Raw genomic sequence first — 27677 nt, 5'->3', positions numbered from 1 at the left:
TTGAGAACTACCTGTGTGGGTGTTTATAATGAACTTGGTTTTATGTGTGTGTTTCTTAACAGAAAGGCTAGATGAGATTTTGGCCTCTCAGGAGACAGTACTGAGGCCAAAGGTGGAAGCAGACTACAGAGCAGCAACGGTGAAGCAACGTCCTACTAGTCGCAGAATTACACCAGCAGAAATCAGTGTAAGATACAGTATGTCCGCACATGCTCAGATGATCAGAAAGTGTCTCATTTTAGCAGCATTGACCAAATACGTTGTATGTACACAGCGGATTTCAAAAGTCAAAACCGTTTCTTTGTTTTACATTTATCAAACTGAAAAACTGGCTTGATGCAGGTTTGATGGTGGTCTAATGTACCAGCATAGTTTTCCAAAACACAGCTGTATGCTGGTATTTTCAGTAGGGATGAAGCTTCTTACAATAACAGTAGCCAATAGAAACACTTTGTTGAAAATATGCCAAAAGTTTCTTGCTTTACCCTTTTAAACATAAATGTTTTCTTCGTGCAGTCTCTTTTTGAGCGGCAAGGACTTGCTCTCCATGGTGCTCTACACCCAGCGTTGGAAAAAGCCCACATGCAGCTGCCGAAAAGCATGGCTAGAACGAAGTCTTTTGGTAATTCTTCAAGAATCTTTTACATACACTCCTCAATTAAGCTCCTCAATTTGAAATAGCAGTAAAGTGCTTGGCTTTGTTCTAGTTTCTTTTATCTATCTGTCCTTTGATCTTCAAATCTGAATGCATTTAAATGCAGAACTTTGACAGTAACATTTGGAATGCCAAGAATAAGGGAAGCAGTGAAAGGAAAGATCAAATCTGTAAACTATTGCATACTTGTTCGTCATTAAAGCTCAGCCAAACCCAAAATAAATTTTTATAGATCTATCTGTCTGTCTGTGCAGGAGCAACGGAAGAGGATCGACTGTCTGCCCTGGCAGCAGAGCACAGGTTTCCACGGAGCTCCTCCATGACGGACAGCCTGAGAGACAGCCATAGTATTCCTCCACCTCCTCAAACGGCTCCCCCACCTCCCCCATCGCTTTACTATCTAGATACTGGACCCCCTCCTTCGTTCTGCCCACCCCCTCCCCCTGGCCGCATTCACGACCCCAGCCGTTCCAGTTTTAAACCAGGCTCTGAACCAAGACTGCACGCTTTGCCACAGACAATGTCTGCTGAGCTGTTTGAGCCGCCTCGCCATGCCTCCCACATGGATCGGCAGAAAAAAGCCCGCTCCATGATCATCCTGCAGGACTCCTCCCACCTTCCCGTGGAGCCTACTGACATCCCCAGGCCAGGTCCAGTTTCAACTCCGCCCGAAAGGATCAAGCGGAAAGGTCGGGTCATCGATAACCCCTACGCCAATGTGGGCCAGTTCAGTGTGGGCCTTTTCACGCCGCCTCCGAGCAAGCCACAGCGGAGGAAGAGCCCGCTTGTAAAGCAACTGCAGGTGGAAGATGCTCAGGAGAGAGCCTCGCTAGCACTGGCATCCATCCATGCGAGAGAGCACTCTCCCTCTGGGCGCCTAGTTGCCCACCATACCAGCAGGGCTGATTTCTATCAGCAGCAGCAGCAGCTGTTGCAGGAACGCAGTCAAGCTCAGGCTGAGGGACTGTTGCAAGGAAAGGGACCTTTCGCTGCCGCCATTGCTGATGCTGTGAAAGACCGGGAACGTCGTCTGGAGGAGAGGCGGAAATCCACAGTCTTCCTATCAGTGGGCACTATGGAGGGCAGTTCGCAACCACCCCCAGAGGCCCCCTCACTCACACCATCCCGTTCTGTTGATGAGCGAATGCTCACACGTGAACTTGGTCAGTTGCCTCCTCCCGCCCTGGCGTTGCGGCCCTCTCCTGGGGGCACCACCTTCATTCACCCACTGACGGGCAAGCCCCTGGACCCCAACTCTCCATTGGCACTTGCGCTGGCCGCAAGGGAACGGGCATTAACTTCCCAGAGTCAGTCCCCTTCAAGCAGCCCTGAGCCCAGAACTAAACATGAAGCTGCTGGAGGGGTGCTGTATATGGAGACCCAGACCAAAGAGGCTGCGCGGTCGGAGGGTGAGGGGGAGTTTGCCTCACCTCCCTTTTCCCCTGCAACAAAAAGAATTTACGAGACCTCCGCCCCCACCAGCAGAATACAGTGGGGAAGTCCCATATCCACCAGGAAAGAGTTAGAAACAAGGACAGAATCGAAGGAGGAAAGGAAAATTGAGGACAAGAAGAGTATGCTCATCAGCATCATGGACACGTCTCAGCAGAAAACTGCTGGGCTTATCATGGTTCATGCAACGAGTAATGGGGAGGCCGTGGGGCCCAGCCCAGAACACGCTGTCCCCTCTCCCTCTCCTAAGGGGGCATTGTCAGAGAGCCCGAAACCCATGCTAGCCGAAATTAAACGCGCCAAGTCCCCTGGTCCCGATGCTCCTTCGAGATCCACCCCGCCTCCAGCCACAGCTCCAACTTCCCAGCCACCTCCCAGCCCGTCCTCAGATAAAACCCTGGCACAGGGTAGTTCTGAGGAGGATGTGGAACCCTATACGGTCACATTGCCACCTGCCATGCTCTCTTCCAGTGACGAGGAGACTCGTGAGGAGCTCCGCAAAATCGGTGTGGTTCCTCCACCTAATGAATTTGCCAATGGCCTTCTTGGAAAGACACCTGCAACTGCAGTACCTCCTGCTCCTACATTGGCACAGACAACCTCTTCTGCCCTGTCCTCGGCTCCACCCCCACCTCCCGCTCCTCCAGCAGCGGTCGCCGCTGCAGCACAGGTCCCCGCTAGCAGTGGCCCGCAAGCAGCCTCAGGGAAGCCATCTGAGTCCCACCTGGGCCCAGAGTCTGCTGCTGACTCCGGGGTGGAAGAGGTAGACACTCGTAGCTCCAGTGATCACCACCTGGAGACCACGAGCACCATCTCCACCGTCTCCAGTATGTCCACACTGTCCTCGGAAAGCGGCGAGCCCACGGACACCTACACCACCCACGCAGATGGCCAGACGTTCATTCTTGATAAGCCGCCAGTGCCTCCAAAGCCAAAGCTCAAGTCCCAGCTCAGCAAGGGCCCGGTGACGTTCAGGGACCCCCTGCTCAAGCAGTCATCCGATAGCGAACTGCTCTCACAGCAGCACGCGGCTGCGTTGGCTGCTGCTGCGGGAGCCTCAGGCCCGGCCAGACCCCGCTACCTCTTCCAGAGACGCTCCAAGTTGTGGGGGGACCCCGTGGAACCCCGTCCACTTTCAGGGGCAGAGGAAGGCAAGCCCACTGTGATCAGCGAGCTCAGCTCTCGGCTGCAGCAGCTGAACAAGGACACGCGCTCACTCGGGGAAGAGCCGCTTGGAGCTTCACTTGACCCTGGAAGAAAATCGCCCGTGGTCGGTGCAAGGTAAGGAGAAGACCAAATGCATATCAGCTTTGCAACTGAATCTGAACTTCTATGAAAACAAATTCAACACCTTTTCTAAAGCAACATTGCAAAGAGAATACAGAAGTTGGTTGTTTATACTGCAAATGCAAGTACGGAAGTTGGTTAAATAACAGTGAGAACACTGCAATTCTTTTCCCGTATCTGAATAACAATGTTCAGTCGAAGCTCACAGTTTGCATTTAGTAATATGAAATAAAATGAACATAAATGATATATTAAACATCCTCATGAAAATCACAAAGAATACCAAAGAACATAACATGTGTCTTGTCCAGAGTTTCACAAGCAGTCACCTTTAACTTTTATTTAAAAGAAAGCTAATCCAGAACCTTAAAATTTCTTACTCGTTTAGAAGAATTAAGTGTTAATGTTTAACATGCTTTCTTCATTGAGACGTTTGGAGCCTCCGAACTATCTCAGCATTGGACGACCACTGGTAAGTAATGTAGAACGGCCTCAGGCTGATCTCACAGCTCTACCATATAACCCGTAGACAATAGTTAGTGATACAGACTTTTTCTATAGATACACCAATGCACATAACCAGAGCAACAGGGACAGTTCGAGTTCAAATAATTAATTGCAATAAAAAATGTTTCATATAAAATCAATAAAAGTCAATGTTTTTTTCTGTCTTTTCTGATTTTTTTAAAGCACTAGCTGTGTACTATTTTGCTTATATCCTTAAATACAGCTGAAGTCCTTTATATCCCAACAGATGTGACAAGGACATGGAAGACAGTAAACCTTAGCTTTTAGCCACTAGGGTAAATCAAATGTCATTCCTTTTATTTTCTATTCTTTAACATCCACTAATCCCATATTCAGTCACTTTTGCTGACATTGTTCTGGGTTTTATTAATCACTTCTGCAGGTTCTGTGTTCCCTTGTCCACCCTGGCAAATCAACCAAAATGTCTGTCCCTTGACAGTATTGTCAAGTATTCTAAGTGCATCTGTTTCGGTTATGACAACTTTTTTAGAAAGCATGTGACTCAAATAACATTCTTGACGACATGCAGTAGGGTGACTACATTATGACATAAATTTAATTTGAAAAGCACTTCTTTAAGTCCCTCTGTCTTGCCATTTGGGTGTTCACAAGGTAACAGATGGCCTGAGGGCATGCACCATCTCAAGCTTCGACCTCTCACCTTCCAAACTCTGTCACATCTAACTAAGTGAGCTTTTCCCTGCGGCCTGCTTCTCTATGGCACTGTGCTAGCAGTATGTATGTGGGTCCATGTGTGACTGATGTTTTTTTTTCTTGCAAAATCATGGGATATGAATGTGTTGTTTGACCCATGTTTATCCCAGTATAAATCCATGTTTGTCCAACCCTCAATAAAGTTATTTTAAAACTGGATTGAATTTAAATTAATTACACCATCTGAAAGTTGTCTTTTCTCATTGGATAATCCAACATAAAACCAACATAACCATCACAGTGTCATAATAATAATAATAATAATATCTCATTCCTCTCAGTCTGTGTAGTCATTCTTTTTCTTTCTCTCCATTCAAACATGCTGTCCAAGCTTACTGTACTTGCTAAGTGTTTTGTGACACTTTCATCCATTAATCATGCTAACACTGTGATCGCTCCGGCTTCTTCTTAGAAAAATTGCTGCTCATGTAGTTTTATGCATTGTTCATTTTTTTTCATGCATATTTGTTCATTTTGCTTAGTTTTTGGTTTATTTGACCAGAACGGCACCTTACCCCAGACAGAGGATGTACTGAAAGAAATGCTATATTTAATTTCACATCATCAAAAGTCACTCTTTATTGATAGTGTCTATATGTGCACGTTCCACCATTGAAAGCTGAGGTCTGGGGCTAGCTGCGCTCTGGTCTGTGTCGCTGCGCATTTGGTTTGCATTCAATTGACATTGTTGAGGATGTGAAGTGTGTGGTGTTTGTTTTTGTTCTGTCATGGACTGATGCTAACCGACCGCTCTCTCTCTCATTGCCCCCTCACTCTCTCTCTCTCTCTCTCTCTCTGTTTCTCTCTTTCTTTTTCTCCATCTCCCTCTCTCCCTCTTTCTCTCACTCTCTCTTTGCATGCTACGCTGCTCTGTCTAGAGCTGAATCTGAGGCTAAGCCCAGAAGAGCCGGGCACCTGTGTAAGTGCGCATGAATCATCTCATCTCTGTTTTTTCTGTTTTTTCTGTTTCCACACCTCTGAGTCAAGCCCTGATCATCATCCACCCTTCCTCATTTACTGACCTGCCTTATGCTAATTTGGCCAGTCCCCTCTAAACCCCAGTTTTTCCATGCTTAATTCTCAATCCTCAAGTTACAGAGGCAAAATGATTCGATCAATTCAAGTAATAGGGCATTAGTTTTCATTTAGATTTTTCATAGACTGCTTCTACAGATATGATAGGTAATGATCAGAGCTTGCACCTGTATTGCTAAATAAGTTCTGTCCTCTTCACCCGGGGTGCAAAAATATGGCTGACTTGGCTAGTTATGTAAAAATTATGAATCCTATATTGTTATATATTTTTAACAAAATAATAGAATAAGTAATTTGAAGGTTGAGATGTTATACGTGTCTCCACATCTGTCTTCTGTTGTTTCTCATGTGTTGCATGTTTGGTTGTGCTTTCAGTGTTCTGCTGTAGTGCTCATAATATCTGTGTAAATCTGGCCATGTTTTACATTTCATTCAGATTGCATTCAAACTCTCGTAACACCCCAGTCATTACCATTGATTGTTAACTGAGTAATTATTAATCTGATCTTCGCAGGCAGGTTTTAAGTGGAGAGCGAGTTTCTTTTGCCTAGTTACAGTTGAAGCATACAGAACTAAAAGAAAAAAGTTTATCACTTCAACCTTATAAAATGTTTTTTAAACAGTCTTAACACATTTAGTGGCAAAAACTAAAGTCATTTAAAAAATGTATAAATTAAATGTAATATGGATATGCATTTGGTCAGTTGCTCTGTATTTAGTGTTTCTATTTAACTAAATTACATTGAAAAATGAATAATCTTAAATTATTTAAATTACATTAAGCTTTTTGTGCGATTGTCATCTGAAAATATGTAGAAATCCTTGAAACAAGAAAAATTTACTTGTGAAGCCATACACCGTAAGATTAATTAACATTAACTAACAGTGAGCAATACATTTGTTACAGAATTTATGAATCTTTGTTAATGTTAGTTAATTAAAATACAACTGTTCATTGTTAGTTCAAGTGAGCTTAGCTATGTATTAGTAAATGTTGAAATTAACATATTACCTAAAATTATAAGAAGTTTAGATGCTGATGATCAAATGTAGCCTAATGTTAACAAATGAAACAATTCTTGTAAATTTTACCAGTATTTTTACCTTGTTGATACTAAAAAATAAATCTGCCAGTGGCAGTAAGACAAAATACTCAAGATACAATGCATGAAAACAAGTCTTAATATTATTTGCGTTTTGCTTCACAAGTAAATTTAGGGATTTTTAGATATTTTCACTTAAAACTGAAAAAAGGCATTAAAACTCAATAAGAAGGCATTTTTATAGTGTAAATAGGTTGAATTTTGATGTCATATTTACTAAGGAGAAAACGCTTTAAATTTTAGTTGTATGACTGAACTATAAATTCTGAAAACTAAAATCCTTGGATCTTCTAAGGTATTCTCTCTATCTTTGCTCCGCAGTTCTGTAACACCTTTGCACTTCTATTATTACGGCTAAACGCATTAATTAAATGTGTCACTAACCACGTCTTAACCCAAAAAAATGTAGAGTCCTAACATAGCTGATGCTTTCCTTGCCACTGAATCTACTGTTTCTCACCAAAAAAAAAAAAAGTTGACTTTCATCCTATCTGCCCCCTTCCTTTTCTCTTTTCTTCTTTTCCCTACCTTCAGACTCTTCAGCAGTTTGGGGGAGCTCCATACTATCTCTCAGAGAGGATACGGCACCACCTACACCATCAGACCAGGCAGCCGCTACCCAATGACCCGGCGGACGCCCAGTCCCGGTTCCCCGGACCGCTCGGATCCTCTGGGACCCATCCGGGGCTTCGGTCTGGCCACTTCTCCCATCACACCCCCCACCATCCTTAAGTCGTCTAGCCTCAGTCTCCCTCACGAACCTAAAGAAGTGCGTTTCGTCATGAGGAGCTCCAGCGCGCGGAGTCGCTCTCCCTCGCCCGCCCCCTCCTCGGGCATGCCCTCCCCCCTGCTCACCCTGCGGCCGTTCCACCAGAAGCCCCTCCACCTATGGAACAAGTACGACGTTGGCGACTGGCTGGCCAGCATTAACCTGTCTGAACACCGGGAGCGATTCCAAGAGCATGAGATCGAGGGCTCCCATCTGCCTGCTCTGACCAAGGAGGACTTCGCTGAGCTGGGCGTGACGCGCGTCGGTCACCGCATGAACATTGAGCGCGCCCTTAAACAGCTGCTGGAGAGTTGACCACGCGCCTCCCTCTACCTGTAGCTAGTCTCAACACAGTTTTCTTTTATTTTTCTTATTTAATTTGCTTTTCTTGTCATTTTTATTGCAGTTCTTGAGATTTAAATCCAAAGTGTGTCATTTCGATGTTAAAATAATTGTCCTATCCCACACTTTTGTAAAAAGCAATCCCTGGTGTAGTATTAATATGTACTATTTAGGTACTAATAGGTACATTTTTGGTGCTAATATGTAAGGCAGAGATGTTTAATTTTCCTTTTGATGGGCCACGTTTTTTCAGAGTTTAGCTCTCAGCAGTTTTAATACACTTGCCTGGAAGTTTCTAGTGATTCTGTAGACCTTGATTAGCTGTTTCAGATGTGTTTAACTGGAACTAGAGCTAAACTCTGCTGACAAGTGGCCCTCCAGGAGCAGGATTGGACACCCCTGCTTTAAGGTACTGTTATGAACCCTTTAGCGGTAGAAATAAGTAGGGTTGCAAAGAGGCGGAAATTTTTGGAATGTTTACAGAAATTTTCCACCCTTTGCAACCCTATAAATAAGGTACAAAGGAAGGGTACTGCACCAGTGACAGCTTTTTTTGGACGTTTTTTCCCAGGAATGCAATTTAATATTCCCTTAAAAACATTGCTCTGTTTATTTGAGCATCCCAACCAATCCGACGCACCAACATTGGCAGTGTTTGTCCAACCAATGACAGATTGGAAAACAATTTAAACAATCATTTTTGCAATTGCCGCAGAAATGACACACTTCAGTTTTAAATAATCTCACTATTTCCTAAATCCATCATTGGTGTAGTGGGTGTTGACTCCATGCTGTTTTTTTGTAGCACTATCCTAAGCCCCTCCCACTCTGCCAGCAGCCAATCACATAGCTGCTGTGTATTTGGAAGGGGCTGTGAAATTAGTGATCGAATTGGCTTTGTTCACACTGCACAAAAATCTCATTTATTTTTGCTAAATCAGATCTGCTGATATCTGGTTTATCCACAATTGCGTTATGGCATCTTGTCATGGTGCATTAAAGTATTTAATGCATTTTTGCAAATACTTAAAAATGCTCATTGATTCAACTCATTTACTATTCACTGGATAGTTTGCTATATGGTGAAAAAGTGAAAGAAAATTAGTGTAAATCTCATCCCAAATTAGGAAAAACTACTTGAAATCCAATTCGACAGTTCACACTGCATTTTAATCTGATTTCAAACCACTTACAGTAATGTGGGTCAAAAATCGTTTTTTTGTTTTTGTTTTTGTTTTTCCTATCCAGACTACAAAACTCATATTTTTGCTGTCTGTCTAAACAAAGCCTATTCAAAACATCTCGTAATTGATTCTTCAGTTTCATTAGCATGATAAACACCCACTCATCCCTTGGTTTCAAATCCAGTTTTTTTTTTACCGCTGTGTCATTCATTCAGAGAAAGGAGGGATGCTGTTGAGAAAAGGAAGTTCAGTTGCCTTTCAGAGTATTTTTTTAGGAGTGGATGAGCAGAGTGGGCGTGGCCGGATCCTCTCTGTCTACCGCCTGCCCCCTTCTGGCTGAGGGACGTACTACACTCGGAGAATGTTTAACCAACACTAGTGGCTTTTTCATAATCAGACTCTTAACTTTGGGTTTCCAAAGGAAATATGACATTAGATAGAATATCTCAATGTATTTAAATAGCTTTGAAAATGGAGGGAGACAGCAAACAACAGGATGGACCGTGCAAAACTGCACCTGTCTCTCTCCCTAGATGATTTATTCCACCAATAATTTACCCATTTTTACCAATTATATACATATATATTTGACAGAAAAAAAGTATATAGATATATGAATATAACACTTTTGTCATAAATATAACTTATATATGATATTATATATATATATATATATATATATATATAAAGACAAAAAAACACTCTTGAAAATGATTTTTGATGGTTATCCTTTTATGATGGACTGTAGCATGAAACGTTACATCACCATACGGAATGACGGTTGACTGGTTTGTTCGATTTGCATTGTACCACCCCCTTTTTTGCTTTGTTATAGTTTTACAGAACCTGGTCTTCCATCTTTAATTGGGCTGTAACGGTGTGTTCATGTTTGAGCCCTTCACACACACCGCTTTTGTCTGTTATTCATTTGTAGTTTTTTCGTATGAAACAAAAACGCGTTCCCAGTGCAGTTACACACTTTCATGCACACAACCACACCGGTTTCTTATCCAAATTTGATCTAAATGAGTCTTCTTAATCTGGTAATAAGAAATTCCGAATAAGAAACTCTGCAATAAGTGTGCGTGCAAACAAGTGTGTGAACAAACGTGTGTGAGGTGTGCATGACAGAACCACTGGGGGACGAGAAACATCTGGAATATCGCAGCTCATCTGGACGGTAACAACTGGTGTTCGACATCTCATTAAGAAACCAGAAGACAGAATCTATAATTGTAAAAGTTTCCAACATATGGATTATATGTTAACCTGCTGTAAGCACTGAAGCCTTTGGCTTATTTGTTTTGGCCTTTTTTATTTATTTATTTCTTTCTTTATTTTTCTTTCTCCTCATAGGTGGATTTTGTAGCTTGTGAAATATGATGCTTAGAAGAATTTTTATAAATTCATTTAGAATGAATTTTAGAATGACAACTAGTTAAAAGAAGAAGCTGAGGACAAAAGATTTCATGAAAAAACAATCAATGAAAAAGAAGCCCAGAGATCCTGCAGCTGTATATATGGACAAATGACTAAAATATTTGCTTTTTATATCAATCACAAGCAATGTATATACGATAGTTTTCATATAAATTTTTAAAAATCAAAAAATATATAGATCTATATATGAATGTTTGGCATATATGCATAGTTAACCACCTGACAAAAAAGGTGAAAATTTTACTCTTTGTATGGAGTTCGGGGGTGATTTGCACAAAACAAGGTGCTAGCATTTCAAGCCATTCATTCCCACCTGTCCCATTCAACCCTCCATTAGGGCTCAACAGATGCACATTTAAACGAAACCTGGGACATGCAAACACAGACACACAGACGCTCATTTCTCTTCTGTGCACCATCAGTCCTATTTTTAATACCCAACGTGTGTGTGTGTGTGTGTGTGTGTGTGTCAGACTGTGAGGGCAGAAAGAGTTAATGCTTCACCATTGGTCATCTCTTCTCTTGCATCTGAAATCAGGCCGCACACAAAAACAGCCAAGGATGACGAGACCTTCTCAGTGCATCATCAGATGAGCACGGCAGTAACACTGTGTGGGAAAAAGCCCTTCTGTAGGAGCAGCCAGTAGATGCCATATTTATCTTGAGATGAACGAAAAGAGAAGCTGTGAGGGATTGAAGTACAGCCTGTTCACACTGCAGGTAAATACAGATGTCACTCCTCTTCTTTATGCTGTTCTAGACACACTGTTTAAATATAGGAGTGACATTCTAAACCTGATTTCACTTGGGATGCAAAATCAATTGTGATTTTAGGCATTACAACAGTATAATGTACAGAATGAAAAATAGATTGTATTTTCATTCATTTATTACTGGTAAATAATAATTTAATTTTTTTCGGGGGGTGAATCTTTTAGTCAGCAAAAATGCATTAAATTGATCAAAAGTGACAGTAAAGACATTTATAATGTTACAAAGATATCTATTTCAAATATTTCTATTCATCAAAGAATCCAGTATCACAGTTTCCACAGGAAATATTAAGTGGAAAAACTGTTTTCAACATTGATGAGCGGCAAATCAGCATATTAAGATGCTTTCTGAAGGATCATGTGACACTGACTGGAGTAATGATGCTGAAAATCCAGCTTTGCGCCACAGGAATAAATTAAACTTTAAAATCTATTAAAATAGCAAAACTGTAATAAAATTCATGTTTTTACTACATGTTTTGATCCCAAAAATGCAGCTTTAGTGAGTGTTCTATTTAAATGAATTAAATAGTTTTAATGAATATTAATATTGATCAATATTAATAAATTAAAAATCTACTGATATGGTATCGGTAGTGTCTCAAAGACATTTATATTCATTTTTTCCTCTGATTTGCATTTAAAATATACAAATTTCCAGCATAAAATAAGGGTTTTAAAAATCAAATGTGACTTGTGACCTTAAAACAGTACTAAATTGAACAGACTGTACTTTTATCACCTCATAGCTTCATTTCTGTTCTGTAAATATGGTGGTTGTTCGGATTAAATTTTATTCTCCCATCCTAGATGAAGACTAGTTACTATTTAGCTCATTAACAGAGATCCTGACCTCCCCTCCTAAAGCAGCCGCTCTGCGTTAAACCGTCAGTCTGTTTGACTGTACAAGGGCTTGAATGAAGGTGTTGAGGGGCCGTTTGGAGTCGGGCCCCAAGATAACTGTGAATTACTAACTACACATGTCCTCCAATGCAGATGAGCCCTGGAAAAATACACACAGATTCCTTCATCCCACTTCGTTTTTTTTACATAAAATCTTACGGAAACGCTCGAGTTTTGATTTAGAGATGACCTATTTAATTTCCCATCCCGCTAAAAAAATCATGTCCCTTTTTTCAGTTCATCCAGAAGAACAAAAGCAAGCGTGCGTATGTTTTTGTGAATGTCGTCCCACTCTGGAGACTTGGAACTGCATTTCTGAGCCATATGTACCACAGTTTTCCATCATTTTCATGATATTGATTTTGTCATGTACATTACATTATAGTTGTTCTTGCAGGAGATGAAAGGACATGAAGAAAAATGAACAAATGTGCCAAAAAGTATTTAGCGTTTTTTTTTTTCTTTGAGGTTTGTAGGAACTAAACGCTGTTTGAACCAGCACTATGGTGCCACCTCCTGGAAATCTTGAGACATCTCCTATTTTCTTTTGCTCTCTTTTGTTTCCCCAAATATAGGAGTTTATATACATTTGAATGTTTTTCAACGATTTCCATATGTGGCCCAATTCATTGAGTTTCATGGGCACATTCATGTCTGGGTTTAATGGTCTGTTCTGTTTGGCTTGAATTCCAGTAAGTCAATTAGTGACTGACTTGCACATTCGGTGGACGCTCTCCCTGACCTTTGCCCTTTACTCTCTCCCAATGTAGCGCAGACATCAGGGGTTCTGCATATTTAACCAGAATGAAAATTGCAATTGATTTCTTTGTAATTTTACTCGACCAATGGCAGGACTAAACATGAAATAAAACACATCATTTACATGACTACAGTATGTTCTATAGGGTTGTCCATCTTGTTTTCTGACCAACAAAAGCACAATAAAAATGGCAAGAAATGCAGTATATACTGCTTTAATGAGCATTGTTTTCTGGTGGGTTGATTGCTCAACTGAGGTGGTGATTGAAGTTTATTTCACTCAGGTACTGCTTGTGGCTTAACAAAGAGGGAGAAGCACTTTCCACAAAGAAGTGCAAAACAAGGCTTCAAACTCTGAAAAGGTCTTCATTTTGTAACTGAGTAAAGAGTGCTTAACCTTCAGGAATTGTTTGCCTCAAATAAATGTCAAATAAAACTGCTCATATAGTATTTAGTTTTATAGGTTTGATGAACATTAAATGTACAAAAAATATGAAAATATATAGCATTAAAACAAAATTACCAGAATGGGTGTCGCTTGCAGATTTCACTCGGTTTCTCTAATTTAGGCTCTAATGCTGATTTTGAATGAATTTCACATAAAGAATATTTGATTTTGTAATCTTTATATTTCATGTGAATTCAGTTTTGAGTGTTGAGGAGTGTTGGACTGGTTGACTTTTGATTTTAAAACTAGCAACTTTTCATGCATTGTTAATTTTCTGTTAGAAGCTAGATGAATTTGTCAACTTGCCCCGTTCGTGGAGTTATTGAATGATGCTACATGTAAGATCTCACTTGTTTATATTCCTTTAATATGAAACACATTCTGCATACAGAACAAATGAGTGTACATAACATAAAAACACCAGAGGCTTCAGAAATAAGAACATTTTTCTAATGACGTAAAGGTTGTATCCAGTTCAGATACACACATTCATGTGGAGTACAAAGCTGCTTCTATTTGAATTCACCAACATGGATGCATGTTCCATATATAAAGCACTTGTGCAAAACATCCCAAAACACAAACCAAAAGCAGTAATCTAAAAAAAATGTAAAAACACTTCACAGTTTTTGCAATATGATTAAATGCTCTTTACAGTATTTATTTCTTGTCTCTAAAGGGGAACCTTGTGAAGAAATATCAGGGTCATATTTTACTCCAAATATATATTTTTGCTTAAGAAAACTGCCTAAATGTGTCTATTTTAGCATGATATTTTTAGGACAATTTTTGCGTTTTTATGACAATTACACATGATAAACATCTACCCAAACATAATTTTGATTATTTAAAATCAGCATAAATTACATTCATTAGAAAGACAACTATGATAAACAAATACTTTAAAACTGAAATCATTTACAATCAGTAATTTAAAAAAAAAAAATTGTGGGTTTTGATATAGTTGTAACGTGACAGGCATGTTCTTGACATTTCACGAGTCACTCCTGAACTTCCTCAGTTTCACTGGACAGATCATCAGACAGCTGCATGTGGACGTGGCACAGGAACACTTTACCAAAGATTGAAAGCTGCACATTATCAAGTTTATCATTTCAAGCCAGTGTTTCATAGCCTGAACTGTAACCTGGCAGTTTGTAATTGTCAGTGATCATTCAGAGCAGTCGCTGCTGTTTCTTTGCTCTGGTTTTCACATCCAGACAAACACATTCATCTGCTACACTGAGTTTGTGTCATGGCTGTCTTCTCATCCGTTCCTGAGGAGAGTCTTATCCTGCGCTCAGATATGCTTGCAGCAGATCGCTTTAATATAAAAATCTGTTCAATTGGCAAATAAGGTGGACATCAAATTTTGCATTAATATAAATGTATAAGGGAACATGAATGTTTTAAAGTACAGTATAACCAACTACCCTTGTACAAAGATCAAGTAGTTTATTGATACTGGTGAGCATCACAAATTGTTAATTGAAATGTGCAACTGTTGTAAAATATTACACTTAAAAAAAATGATTTAAAAAAATATTTCATGTTACATTCGGCACAAAGCTTCACATTCCAGACAGAGTCTCTTTAGAGTGCTAAAAGTTTTTTTTTTTTTACTAAATCTGCATGCTGCACAATTTGTATCAAATCTGAGTTCAGAGTGTATTGTGATTCTATCATCAGATCAATCAGCTGTACATTCACAGAATCATAATTTATTTCATGAACAGACACACACTTTGAGTGGTGTGAGGTAGAGTTGCTGCTCAGGACGGTGGGAGGACAGCCATGATCTGAGGAACTCATCAGTACCAGTGCAGGAGCAGCGGAGGAGGAGAATGAGAGAACGAGGGATGTGACGTGATCACGCCGAGTCCGGTTTTCCCTCTTGAGTCTCCTCGTCTTTATCAGATGATTCTTCTTTACTGTCTAAATCAAAGTTCTGCAAAATAGCATGAATAATATCAATCGGTAAACTGCATGAAGAGTAAGCAGTCCCCTTCAAACACACACATACACTCGTACAGGAGAAGCTCACACACCTCTAGCTCCCTCATGACTTCATCCATGAAGTCGTTGGAGTTCCTCTTGTAGGACAGAGCCATCTGAATGGCATCTTTAAACACCTGTGGAACATTTACACAACATTAAAACTTTCTTTGAAGAACACCGTCCTTTGAACCCTAAATACACATCTAAATATTTTTTAATCCATTCCTGGAAATTAAAAACCAAACTTGACAAAAAAACTCCAGTCCTGTCATATGCAATGACATAAATGACAATGTACAGGGAAAATACTGACTTTAATATGAAAAACTGGATCACAATCAGTTCACATAGTCAGACACCTTACCTGGGGAATTTACGGACTGTCGGATGAAAACACGTTTTATACGAAAATATAGAGGAATAAAAAATGAATCAGGGACACTCTCCCTGAGTTTTCCATCCTCACCTTGACCACATTGGTCCCATCAGCAGCAGATACAAAGTAAAAGGGCAGACCTTGTTTCTTAGCGAAGTTGAAATTCTTCTGGGTGACCTTCATGTCAGCTTTTAAAGAGAGCAGAACACAAAAGAACAAAAGATAAGACACATGCAGAGCGTAACACTGGCTAATAATGCTCTTATCTGGCATCTCACATGCCAAATTTACCATCAATCTTGTTAGCGACCACCAGACAGGGAATCTCTGGCCGGTACTCTCGCAGTTCTTTGTACCAAATTGGGAGATTCTTATATGTGATTTTCCTCTGGACATCAAACACCTGGGAAAGGCAATCTGATTAATTAAGATCTACTGTTTATGAAAAGCATAACCTAACCTCAACCTTTAAAACAAAAAAGGCAATTGTAAAAAAAGAGGAGCATTGTGAGTGTGTTTTATTAAAATAGTAATTAATCTGCAACTACAGCGGCATACAAAGATGTATTTCTCTGATTCAAGTGGTTTCAGTGTAGCTATTGTTAACTAAAACTAAATCTGTCAAAAATTATTTTAGTTAACTGAAAGTGTAAATATTAGATGAAAACAATTTAACTTAAAAATGTTGCCTTAAAATACAACATAAATTTAAGCTGAAATATTAAAATTACTAAAACTGAAATAAATGTAAAGCTTTTTTTTTTTAAACAAATGATAAAAGCACGAGGCACATAACAAAATGACTTCAATTTAAAATAAAACAGATAAAATTTAATCTTATTAAAAATATTAAAGGAATAGTTCACCCTGAAAATTTTCTCACCCTCATTAGTTTCTTCATTGGAACAGGTTTGGAGAAACTTTACATTAGAGATTTGGACAAACTCTATACTTCACATTAGACATTACATCACTTGCTCACCAATGGATCCTCTGCAGGAAAGCATTCAAATGGATTAAAGACTCATTTTGTCCAGAAGCAATGGTTTAAAGTTAAGACACTTTAATGATGGATTTGTTTCTTACAAACACGCAGCTTTTCACATCACAAAATGTTAATTGATGAACTGGAGTGGTGTGGATTATTGTGATGTTTTTATCAGCTGTTTAGACTCTCATTTTGACGGCACCCATTCACTGCAGAGGATCCATTGGTGAGCAAGTGATGGAATGCTACATTTCTCCAAATCTGTTCTAATGAAGAAACAAACCAATCTACATCTTGAATAGCATGAGGGTGATAAATATCATAATAGTAACACTAAAATAAGACAGAGTGGTTTCTCTTACCATGATACAGGCATGAGCTTTATGGTAGTAAGACGGGTGCATACTTCGAAAACGTTCCTGTCCTGCAGTATCCCAGAAATCTGTATGCAGATGAACAGCTTCAGTTGGCATAAAAGCCAATGGAGCCCATTGTTACATTATCACACACTAGAATAACAGCTTCCATTCCAAACTTACCAACCAGGACAGTCTGCCCATTGATAGTGGTGGAGTATTTATAGAGAGTCAGAGCGTATGTGGAGAGCTGCTGAGGACGACTGACACAATACATTAAGAACCTGACAACTCTCAGAAAGAACCATACAGACAGAGATATCATAGTACTGACATCAAACAACACTGTCAAAGGATACTATCCATCCATAAGGAATCTCTCCATAAGCCTGAAAAGAAATCATCAAAGCCTTTAGAAAAAAGAAAAAAAAAAACACGCAAACGCCTTTTCAATGCAGGAGAGCAGTAAGACATTAAACATACTTGGACTTGCCCACAGCGCTGTCTCCGAGGCAGATGATCTTGACCTGCTCATCAGCGTCATATTTGTCCAGGTCCAGATCAGAAATGCCTCCTGCGTCCATCGCGCGAGAGAGAGAGAGCAGCAGGAGTTTAAACACTGAGCCTCTTAACGCCGCGGGATTAGATGATGATGACAGCCGCTGCTGCTTTACTCCATCACACGAACAACTCTAAAAGTGGCATTCAGCTCATCTTTACAGGCAATAAACCGTAAAACGTATAGTTTATATTCCCAGAGATACGCCGAGCGCGTCCGAATCTCGCTTTGGTTGGCTGGCTAATTAGTTAGCAGATTAGCGCGTTTGGAACCCGAGCTATCAAACTAACCCCGCTAAATCACTATTTACGGCAGAATACTGTTTTACAATCCCAGGCAGATTTATTTAACGCTCGTCGACAGTTTGTTTGCATTCACGGCTGGATTATAGACGAGAAAAACATCCTCGGTTTGGTTCCAGAAAATTCACTGACCATTCACGACAACAACGCGTCTCTAAGCAACGCTAGGACCCATAAAGGGCCTCCCTGTAAACGCCGAGCTGTCATTAAAGGTGCCTGTTTCATTTCAATTTCGCTTTTTAATTTTAAAGTGCTTTATTCTAATGATTGTTCTAAACGTAACACAACTAAACTGGCAGAAAGGAAATACTGGTATTACTACTAATAATATTAATAATGATACTAAAAATACACTATAAAATGGGTTAATTAAATTAAGTAATAACGTCTTCATTCTAATGTGATTATTTTGACGTGATAATAATTTTTCAAAATTATCATTCAATTCTGTAGGGGTAAACTTTGACCTATATTCATGCTTTCTAGGAAACAAATTCAAGAAATAATTCCTTGAATGTCTTCGTTGCCTTTGACAAATTGCCTGTCAGTAATATCAAACACAATAATCTTACTTTATTGAGTGTGAGAAAGCAGCAGCACGTTACAGAATGTTGTCTAGGTCACATTCTTGAGATGGGAATACACAGAACAGAACAGAAAAACTGTTGTATATAGGTCTGCTTATTAGACATTATGATAAAAGTCTTCTCTTCTTTTCCACAGAGGTCAGTGAGTTCATGACTAGATTCAAATCAAAAGGCTAAAGAACAATGATTTCAGAATGAAAAATTAGATTGAAAACTTTATCTGAAATAAATAAGTTGGAGTACTAAAATTACTAAAAACTAAAACTGAAATTAAAGTTTTACAGAAATATAAAAATGAAAATTAATATTAAAATATTTATTTATATAGGCCTATTTATAAAAAGGAGAAAAAAACAAATGTATGCACATATAAAAAACAAAATTAATAAATTGTTTTATTATTATTATTATCAATATTTAAAACAGCTGAATACCTTTTTTCAGGATTCTTTGATTAATAGAAAGATCCAAAGATCAGTGTTTATCTGAAATATAAATGGTATAGAAATGAATTCTTTTATTTATTTTCTTTTATTTTTACTTTTTTTATTTTGCTTTAAATTGAGCAAAAGTGATGATAAAGACATTTATAATGTTACAAAAGATTTCTATTTCAGATAAACACTGTTCTTTTGAGCTTTCTATTCATCAAAAAAAACCTGAAAAAAACTTACTACTTAGCTGTTTTCAACATAATAATATTTTTTGTTTTGTTTTGTTTTGTTTTTTTTTGTTTTGTTTTGTTTTGTTTTTTTTTGTTTTTTTTTGTTTTGTTTTTTTTTGTTTTTTGAGCAGCAAATCAAAATATTAGAATGATTTCTGAAGGATCATGTGACACTGAAGACTGGAGTAATGATACAAAAAATGTAGCTTCAATCACAGGATTAAATTACATTTTAAAATATATTAAAATAGAAAGCAGTTATTTTAAATAGTAAAAATATTTCACAATATTACTGCTTTTGCTGTATTTTGGATCAAATAAATGCAGGCTTGGTGAGCGTGTGTGTGTGTGTGTGTGTGTGTGTGTGTAATTGTACTTTTTTACTTGGTGAATAAAGTTTATTAAATCTAATTATTGAAATTAATATGGTGTCGTAGAAATTAATAAATGAATAGGGTGTTGTAGAAATATAGAACACTAGACGATAGATAGTTCTGATGAAATGCTGTCTTTGCTCTTATGGCTCCACCCTGATTTGCAGGTGTCTGGGATGTAAACACAGCTGAGCTGAGAGACACTCTTGTGCTCTTTGACAGCTGGATCAGACACACAGAGAGAGCCAGAGAAACACAACTAGCTAAAGCATTTAATGCAAAATGGCCTGTAGACTGTCCATTACAGATGAGGATTTCTACTGCCCCATCTGCTGTGACATCTTCAGAAATCCCATTCTCCTGCCCTGCTCTCACAGCATCTGTAACAGCTGTGTGAAAACCTTCTGGAACCGCCGAGGAACTCAAGAGTGTCCTATCTGCAGAACCGTGTCCTCCATCCCTAACCCACCTATAAACATTGTGCTGAGAAACATGTGTGATCTGATGAGAGAAGAAACAACTCAGGAGCCTCCCGTAGAGACGGCGGAGTTCTGTAGTCTTCATGGAGAACCTCTTACTTTCTTCTGCACTGAAGATCAAGAACTAGCTTGTGGGAAATGCAGAAATGCCAAATCGCATAAGAACCACCGCATTCGTTCAACAGCAGACGCGTCGCAGGACCTCAGGGTAAGAGCTCAGAGTGTCAGATTGTATGGAAACAGTTTGAAACAATAGTCAATAGCTTGGTTGAAATGACCAGCTTGTGGACTTTAGTCAGATTTCACTGATTGTCAGATTTAATGGATTGGAAATGGGTGAGATATGAAAGCTGTCTTGTCAAACAGGTCTTAGCACACTAGCGACCCTTATATGACACACATTCTCAAACTTACAGAAACAAAAGTTTCATGGGAACTTGCTGATAATATCAAATATAAGCTGGACACTGCTGATCCTTTTTGGATATGCAGGTTTGTAACAAACAACCTGTTTAACATCAGTAAACAAAGCTGGGAAAATCATCATGCTAAAACATCTGATATATGTGTGTGTGCGTGTATTATAGTTAAAAAGTCATTGATTTAAATAAAGATTCAATAAAATAAATTCTAACTATTGCATTACAAAATTAAAGCTATATAGAAATACAGAAATATTTTTAAAAAGTAATAAAAATTTAAAAAGCACAAAACAAAATTACTAAAACTGCAAATATAAAAATAAAATCTAATTCAAAATAGAAATATTCTATATATAACATTATATAAATAATACTAAAATAACACACATATTCTACATGCTCGATAAAAAAAATATCCCTACGCTGAAATAGTGTAACTTTGAAAAAGTAACAACTTGCCCCAACTTTACTTGTCTCATTTCACTTTCTAACATTTGTTAGCAAGAGCTCCAGCTGAAACTAAAGGCCTTTCTGGAGAAACTCAGAGTCTACGAACAAATTAAACAGTCTTGGGATGAAACAGGAGAGTATATTAAGGTGAGTAACGGGAGGATATTTCAACATTGTCACAGTTTAACTACTGTATGGAAATTTCAGCCTGAATTTGCTGATATTTTGTGTTTAGGAACAGACCCAACACACTGAGACTAAAATTAAGGAGGCTTTTGAAAAGCTTCACCAGTTTCTAGAAGATGAAGAGGCAGCCAGGATGACGGCGCTGAGGAAAGAAGAAGAGCAGAAGAGTGAGATAATTAAAAAGAAGATTGAGGAGATTAGATCAGGGATGCTATCTCTCTCGCACATTATTGAGTCCGTCGAAGAACAGCTGAGAAGGAATGACTTCACATTTCTTGTGGTAAGAAGCACTTGGTTTGGCTTCTGGATTTATAAAATTATGTTTTATGATGTTTTATTTCAAAAGATCAAAATAAAATGCATATTTTTCCATTATATTCAGTAAAAATTGCAGAATGTAATTTTAAAAAATCAGCAAGGATGCTTTAAACAGATCAAAATTAAAGACATTTATAACGTCCCAAAAAGTTTACATTTCAAATAAATGCTGTTCTTTTAAACTTTCTATTCATTTCTACTTATTTTTTTTTAAATCCCACAAAATATGAAGCAGCACAACTCTTTTCAACATTGATGATAATAAGTATTGTTTCTCGAGCAGCAAATCAGCCTATTAAATTGATTTCTGAAGGATGACACATAATTACATTTGAAAATGTATTAAAATAGAAAACAATTATTTTTAAATGGTAATAATATTTCATAATATTACTGTTTTTATTATATTTTTGGTCAAATAAGTGCAGCTTTGGTAGATTTTCTGATTAATCTTTCTGATTTTATCTACATTATTTCTAGAATTACAAGGCTACAACTGAAAGGTGAGAAGTTTTTTTTTCTTTCTTTAACTTCTGGTTTTGAACCCAAACCCACATCAGTGCTGGCTGACTAAATGTTGTTTCAGAACAAAGTGTACAATGCGGGATCAGACCAAACCTTCAGGAATGCTCATCAATGTAGCAAAACATGTGGGTAACATAACCTTTGAAGTATCGAAGAAACTACAAGCCAACGTCCGATACAGTGAGTACTGAGCAGAATGAATGAAAAAAACACAATGGCTAGAGATGCATTTTAAAAGTTGGGAGCCATTCACACAGAATGTGTTTGCTTTTGAAAAACTGCAGACACAGAATGTGTCAGAATGCGAGAAAAAAAAATAATTGTGAAACATAAACTTGCAATTGCAAGAAAATTAGTCAGAAGTGTGACAAAATGTCAAAATTACCTTTTTTATTATTTTTTATTAATGGCAGAAAAAAAAAGAATTGTGAGATGTATTCTGAGAAGAAAAGGTCAGAATTGTAAAATATAAACTCAATTTTGAGATATACCGTAAAGAATTCAGAAAAAAAAGAAAGAAAAATCAGAATTGTGACATGTAAACAGAATTGAGGGGAAGTCAGAATTGCAAGATTTTAAGTCAGAACTCTGAGTTTTGATTTTTGGATTGGGAGTTTATTCTGAGTTTGTATCTCAGAATGTCAAAAAAAAAAAAGAAAGAAAAGAAAAACAAGAAAAGTCCAAATTGTGAGATATAAAGTAAATTTTTATTCTATGGCAGAAACGGACTTCCATAGTTCTAAGAATGCAGCACTCAAGTTTAAAGAAGTTTAAGAATTAGCTTTTTCCCTCATTCCACTGCCAGTGTCTTGCATTTCTCAAAGCAAAATACTTTGTGTGTGAATGTCTTAAGAGTGAGTATACATCTCTGTCTCTTTCCCTCCAGCCCCATTAACCTTTGACCCCAACACCGCCCATCCTTATCTGCTCGTGTCGGATGATCTGACCAGTATAACTTACACTGACGAGCACTTCCAACAGCTTCCAGCAAACCCAGAGAGATTCGACGGCTACACAAGCATTCTAGGGTCTGAGGGCTTTAACTCGGGGACTCGCTGCTGGGACGTCGAGGTGGGCGACAGCACAGCCTGGGCCGTGGGAGTGATCACAGAGTCCGCATACAAACACAGACAGACCCCCTCCAAAACGGGCCTGTGGTATGTGGGCTTCTGCAACGGTAAATACGGGAAGGGCTATTCTCCAGAGATCCTCACCCTTCTACGGGTCACCCAGCGAATTCAGAGGATCAGGGTGCAGCTGGACTGGGACAAGGCAAAGTCACATTCACCGACTCGGGTCGTAATATCGGTCTGCATGTGTTTAAACACACGTTCACTGAGAGAGTGTTCCCTTACTTTTATAGTCACTGTATGAAACATCCGATGAGGATCATGCCGGTAAAGACAGCTGTGGAAGCACACTTTTAGAGCCAGGATTCAAAGATTTACTTTCTTTCTTGATTTACACAGTAATCATCAGTGCTGTTTGCCACCTCTATGCCATTCCAAAACGTAGTGAGCTGGCATGCAAAAATTCAACTTTGCCTTCAGAAATAAATTACATTTTAAAATATAATAGAAAACAGTCATTTTAAATTGTAATAATAGTTCACAATATTACTGTATTTTGATCAAAATAAATGCAGCCTTGGTGAACATAAGAGAATTTATACATTGTATAACTAGTTTTTTAATGATTTGTTTTCGCTGCCTATCTTTTGGAACAACCTCTGTGTATGGATTGTAGAGTTGGGGTATTTGGACTCAAGACTGCAAATATGAATGAACACGGGCTTGAACTTCTAAGGATTTGGACTTGACTCGGACTCGACAAGGTGGAATCAGACCCAGGACTAGTAGATTGTGTCTGTGATGTGTTAAAATGCTAGTATTGTAGGTAGACTTGGTTCACTTCGTTTTGCAATAGAGCTTATTTCTTATATTGTTGCAACAGGACAATTATTGCATCTTGGAGCCTTTTTCACTGAAACACCATTATTTCAAGTTGTGTTTTAGCAATATTAAGACCTGATACGACAGACTAGCTTGTTTAACAGAATTGACCTGTTTAATCAGCTGCATCCACAATTAAAGGAGCGGTGTACTCAGAATGACGAATTCCAAAGGAATAGCTGGGAGCTTTGATTCCTGTGAAAGTAACCTGTGGAGAAAGACAGAGGGAACCATTTTAGTACTAATTCAAGTTATTTAAATAGTTTTAGTAGAGAGCATTCCCGAAGTTAGAAACTAAAAAAAAAAAAGTATCTTATAGATTCAGTAAAAACAGTAGTATTGTGAAATAATATAACAATTTAAAAGAACTGTTTGCTATTTGAATATATTTTAAAATTTAATTTATTTCTGATGACAAATCTGAATTTTCACCATCATAACGCTTTGATTAATAGAAAGTTTATTTGTAACAAAAGTCATCTGTAATAATGTTATAAATGTATAGTATAGAATAGTAGTATAAAATGGTATTGTATATGTGTTAGCATGGTACAGACCCTTTCTGGATGGTGGGCTCCAGGTCCTGGTGTCTTTGTAGTGTCTCCAGGTGTGAAGTTGCGTCCGGTCATGCTGTACTCAGGGGCCTTGTGTTTGTACACACCTGAATCCACCACATGGTAGGTCCCTGGGCCTGGAGTCTGAGAAAAGGAATGTTATCATCTTTGCAAATGTAGAGGTAAATACTGTAAAATGATGTGTCCGCACCTTCCGTAGATCTTCATGGAAGCTGCCGATTGCGCTACGACCGCCGAAGAAGACATTTGGGGCAGATGCTTTATTCACAACTCTCGACCCTAATACTGGGGGAAGCATGTATGCAGCTGGACCTGGAGACAAGAGAATGCATGAAAGTCACAGGAAATGCACCTGTTCCAGTAGTGTTGCTATGTAGATCTGTGGAAATCTACCTGGTGTTTGATCGTTACGGAACAGTTTAGTCCTTGCCGACAGCGAGAACGCAGGGGAAGAGTAAAAGATGGTTTTTGCTGCGTTTTCAGGGGAATAACTGCCTGAAAGAAAAATCAAAATCCAGTTCAATCTGTTCTACACTCACAGAGAAAAGGTACAATGCTGTCACTGGGCTGTTCTAAGGTACAAAAGCTAAACGGTACATCTTTTTGCTTCTAAATGCTACATGTTAGTACCTTTAGAAAGTGTGTCGCCCCAGTGACAGTTTTGTACCTTTTCTTATAAGAGTGAACCTTGTTGTACAGCTACAAAGCCTGTTTATATTGTGTAAAAAGACCTGGGCCAGGGGTTTTAAAGGGCTGAATATCCTTAGGTCGGCCATAGACGGAGTACACGGGGGTTCCATCCCGACCCACCCGGGTGATGTTGGAGGGAATGAGGTATCCAGGACCTGGGGAAAAGTTGGCCTGCATGTCACGATGACGTGTGCCGAAGCTAAACGCTGGGCCTTTCTGCATCCTCGGGTCATGGTTGTTCATTCCTGTGTAGGGCACAGAAATCCCTCAAAGTCATGGCAGGGCAATAGCTTATCATTTTAAAAAATAACATTTAGAAATTGTCATTGGTCCCCAGAATCACTCCCACTTTTTACCACATTTTTTTGCTCCTGATTTACGGGTGTATTTGTTGTCAATTTTATGTATGTACCTACTTAATATTTTTGGGACAAATTTGTGCCCAGAGAGCTGAACCTTCTTTTTCAGGATGTCATCATTTGTAACGGTATAAAAAAGTAAATAAAAAAGTGTTTTCACATCTATTTCACATGGTTTCACAAGTTTAAAAGACTCATAAAGCGGTCAAATTTTTAAATCTGCTGATTTGCAGAGGTTTCTATGAGGGTTAACTTTATGGGTAGGGCTCCGGTCAGGCTTGGCTATATATCATTAATCTAATATTTAAAACCATTGTCTAGTCTATAAGATGTCCTCACTAATATAGTGAATTGTGTGTGTGTGTGTGTGTGTGTGTGTGTGTGTGTGTGTACCAGTTGCCCCTGGCAGAGCATATGTTGGCCCTGGACTGTTATACATTGCAGCAATGGGGCCCCTTGGCCTGTGGGGCTTCCAAGGACCAACCCATACTTCCATGATATCTGTTGGGAAAAAAATAATTACTAAGGCCTGGTTTCACAGACAGGGCTTAGACTAAACCAGGATTAGGCCACTGTTCAGTTAGGACATTTAAGTAATTTTTACAAACATGCCTTAGGAAAAAACATTACTGGTGTGCACCGTGACACAAAATAAAGGCACTGACATGTTTTAAGATCAATCAGTGCAAGTTTCTTTCAATTGAAACAGCTCAGACTTACATTTTAGTCTAGGAATAGGTTTAAGCCTTGTCTGTGAAACTGGGGGCAAAACTGCTTGTAATTAAATAAATACTTGTGTTAAATAAAATAACAACATATGAATAATATTAGCATTTTATGATGCAAAGTAGCCTTCACTACCCTTACTCTGGAAGTGATGACAATTAGACTATCTAACACATTACCACGACAATTGTCAAGTGTAGGCATATGCTAAATATTTTAATTTAATTTAAATAAAATTAGCATACAGCTCCGTAACTGTAACAAAAAGCATAAATGTAAACAGCAAACGAAGTAAAAATAGCAACTTACCTTAAGTGCAAGATATTAAAAAGTTGGTGAATTTAATAGACTTTCGATCGCCAGGTTTTGAAAGAATACTCGTTTAAAACCACCTTAATATGTTATCGCTTATTAGATTGTGTTCAGTGCGTAAATAATTATTTTTAGATGTAAGTTACACTTAACTTAAAACAAAACGATGCCACTTACAATATCTGCAAAAAAACGATGTTATTGACATAAAACGGTAAAAAAAAAAGTTAAAATGTTGCTCGCGAAGAGCTCTAATCAGTCCCTCAGCTGCAACGACTGTTTTTGATTGTTTATAATTGTTTCTTTTGAATCTCTATGGCGCCGTCGCCATGGTGATTCTTTGATGTCATTTTTGAGTGACATTCCAGTGGCTCTGCAGGCGAATCCACAGTCATCCGTGCGGTATTATTAATTATTAAACAAACTAAGGTATAACCAAATTCAATAAGTGCTCTCCTTAGAGATATTTCAAATGTTAATTTAATACACACCTACTGTATTAAGTTCCTCCGTCTTTAGACCAGAATAAACTACTTTAAAACATTTATAAAACACATTAATCAATATTTCAAAGTAACGACCATTATATAGGCTGCTAAAAACAAAAACTAAAATTATTTGGACTTAAGACACTTAGAAATGTTTGTATATCATTTCACTGGATAACAAAATATCTAAATTAAATAATTAAACACTTACTTAGTAAATAAATAAAAATGTATTAAAATGAGATTTAAAAAAAAAATCACAATACATTAGTTTAGAAAGGAGAGAGAAGATACATTATTTTTTTTACATTTACTTTATATATTTATCTTTTTTCTCCTTGATTTTTGTGTTTTGTCTTGGTTTTGTAAAATATTGTTTGAAAAAAATGTATGGAAAAACCAATGAGAAATTTGAAAATATCTTATGTATTATATATTATGTGATGTGTCACTTCCAAAGAAAATATGCAAATAAATAAATCAATTTTACAGCTAAACATTTCACAAAAATATGTTTACATTTATACTTCAACACAAAAAGACAAAACAGAAGCCACTCAGTTGATATTTTGTTAACACAAAAACAATCATATAGTTTT

The 27677-nt window shown here is 38.2% G+C and overlaps 4 protein-coding genes across 29 annotated transcripts in view; 2 read left to right on the top strand and 2 right to left on the bottom strand.

Annotated features, from left to right (window-relative positions):
• Nucleotides 1-13167, top strand: part of shank3a (SH3 and multiple ankyrin repeat domains 3a) — a 323493-nt gene extending 310326 nt beyond the window's left edge. For 17 of the 25 annotated variants that reach the window (XM_058751761.1, XM_058751760.1, XM_058751767.1 and 14 more), the window contains 4 exons: nt 63-187; nt 517-622; nt 910-3388; nt 7309-13167. In XM_058751761.1, the coding sequence (XP_058607744.1) occupies nt 63-187; nt 517-622; nt 910-3388; nt 7309-7858 (3260 nt within the window). In that variant the 3' untranslated portion in view covers nt 7859-13167. Of the gene's footprint in view, nt 1-62; nt 188-516; nt 623-909; nt 3389-3823; nt 4198-5514; nt 5570-7308 lie in introns of those variants that run through there. The other 8 variants (XR_009267008.1, XR_009267006.1, XM_058751772.1 and 5 more) reach the window with 8 other exon arrangements.
• A 453-nt stretch (nt 13168-13620) lies between these two features.
• On the bottom strand, nt 13621-18124 carry rabl2 (RAB, member of RAS oncogene family-like 2). Its single transcript, XM_058751782.1, has 8 exons — nt 17594-18124; nt 17470-17499; nt 17294-17373; nt 17117-17196; nt 16058-16169; nt 15857-15954; nt 15441-15524; nt 13621-15340 (listed from the first exon to the last, which is right to left on the bottom strand). Exons 1-8 carry the CDS (start codon nt 17692-17694, stop codon nt 15263-15265), a joined length of 663 nt encoding a protein of 220 aa, XP_058607765.1. The 5' UTR covers nt 17695-18124; the 3' UTR covers nt 13621-15262.
• Nucleotides 18076-23870, top strand: trim35-30 (tripartite motif containing 35-30). Its single transcript, XM_058751779.1, is given in 8 exon segments — nt 18076-18183; nt 19819-20283; nt 20999-21094; nt 21183-21413; nt 21932-21954; nt 22038-22156; nt 22863-23243; nt 23246-23870. Coding segments are annotated over 7 exon segments (1413 nt in total). The 5' UTR covers nt 18076-18183; nt 19819-19878; the 3' UTR covers nt 23404-23870.
• Nucleotides 21235-26934, bottom strand: cimap1b (ciliary microtubule associated protein 1B). 2 transcript variants are annotated; one of them, XM_058751780.1, is made up of 8 exons: nt 26588-26934; nt 25946-26053; nt 25235-25438; nt 24897-24998; nt 24694-24815; nt 24486-24626; nt 24040-24136; nt 21235-21275 (listed from the first exon to the last, which is right to left on the bottom strand). In XM_058751780.1, the coding sequence occupies exons 2-7, from the start codon at nt 26046-26048 to the stop codon at nt 24044-24046; spliced, it is 765 nt and encodes a 254-aa protein (XP_058607763.1). In that variant the 5' UTR covers nt 26049-26053; nt 26588-26934; the 3' UTR covers nt 21235-21275; nt 24040-24043. The 2 variants fall into 2 exon arrangements, with proteins under 2 accessions (XP_058607763.1, XP_058607764.1); XM_058751781.1 differs by lacking the exon at nt 21235-21275 and having other exon boundaries at nt 24022-24136; nt 26588-26670; nt 26768-26934.
• Between the last annotated feature and the right edge of the window lie 743 nt (nt 26935-27677).

Source organism: Onychostoma macrolepis, chromosome 18, assembly GCF_012432095.1.
Source record: "Onychostoma macrolepis isolate SWU-2019 chromosome 18, ASM1243209v1, whole genome shotgun sequence".
NCBI classification, from domain to species: domain Eukaryota; kingdom Metazoa; phylum Chordata; class Actinopteri; order Cypriniformes; family Cyprinidae; genus Onychostoma; species Onychostoma macrolepis.
This window is presented reverse-complemented; position numbering and strand designations above follow the sequence as displayed.

Excerpts from the sequence above, each read along its gene's own strand:
- cimap1b (XM_058751780.1), bottom strand. The coding sequence starts at position 26,048 with ATGGAAGTATGGGTTGGTCCTTGGAAGCCCCACAGGCCAAGGGGCCCC. Across the intron at positions 25,439-25,945 it reads TGCTCTGCCAGGGGCAACTG|GAATGAACAACCATGACCCG; the intron begins GTACACACACAC and ends TGCCCTACACAG. Across the intron at positions 24,816-24,896 it reads CCGTAACGATCAAACACCAG|GTCCAGCTGCATACATGCTT; the intron begins GTAGATTTCCAC and ends TCTTGTCTCCAG.
- rabl2 (XM_058751782.1), bottom strand. The coding sequence starts at position 17,694 with ATGGACGCAGGAGGCATTTCTGATCTGGACCTGGACAAATATGACGCT. Across the intron at positions 17,500-17,593 it reads AGCGCTGTGGGCAAGTCCAA|GCTTATGGAGAGATTCCTTA; the intron begins GTATGTTTAATG and ends ATTTCTTTTCAG. Across the intron at positions 15,525-15,856 it reads ATGGGACCAATGTGGTCAAG|GTGTTTAAAGATGCCATTCA; the intron begins GTGAGGATGGAA and ends AATGTTCCACAG.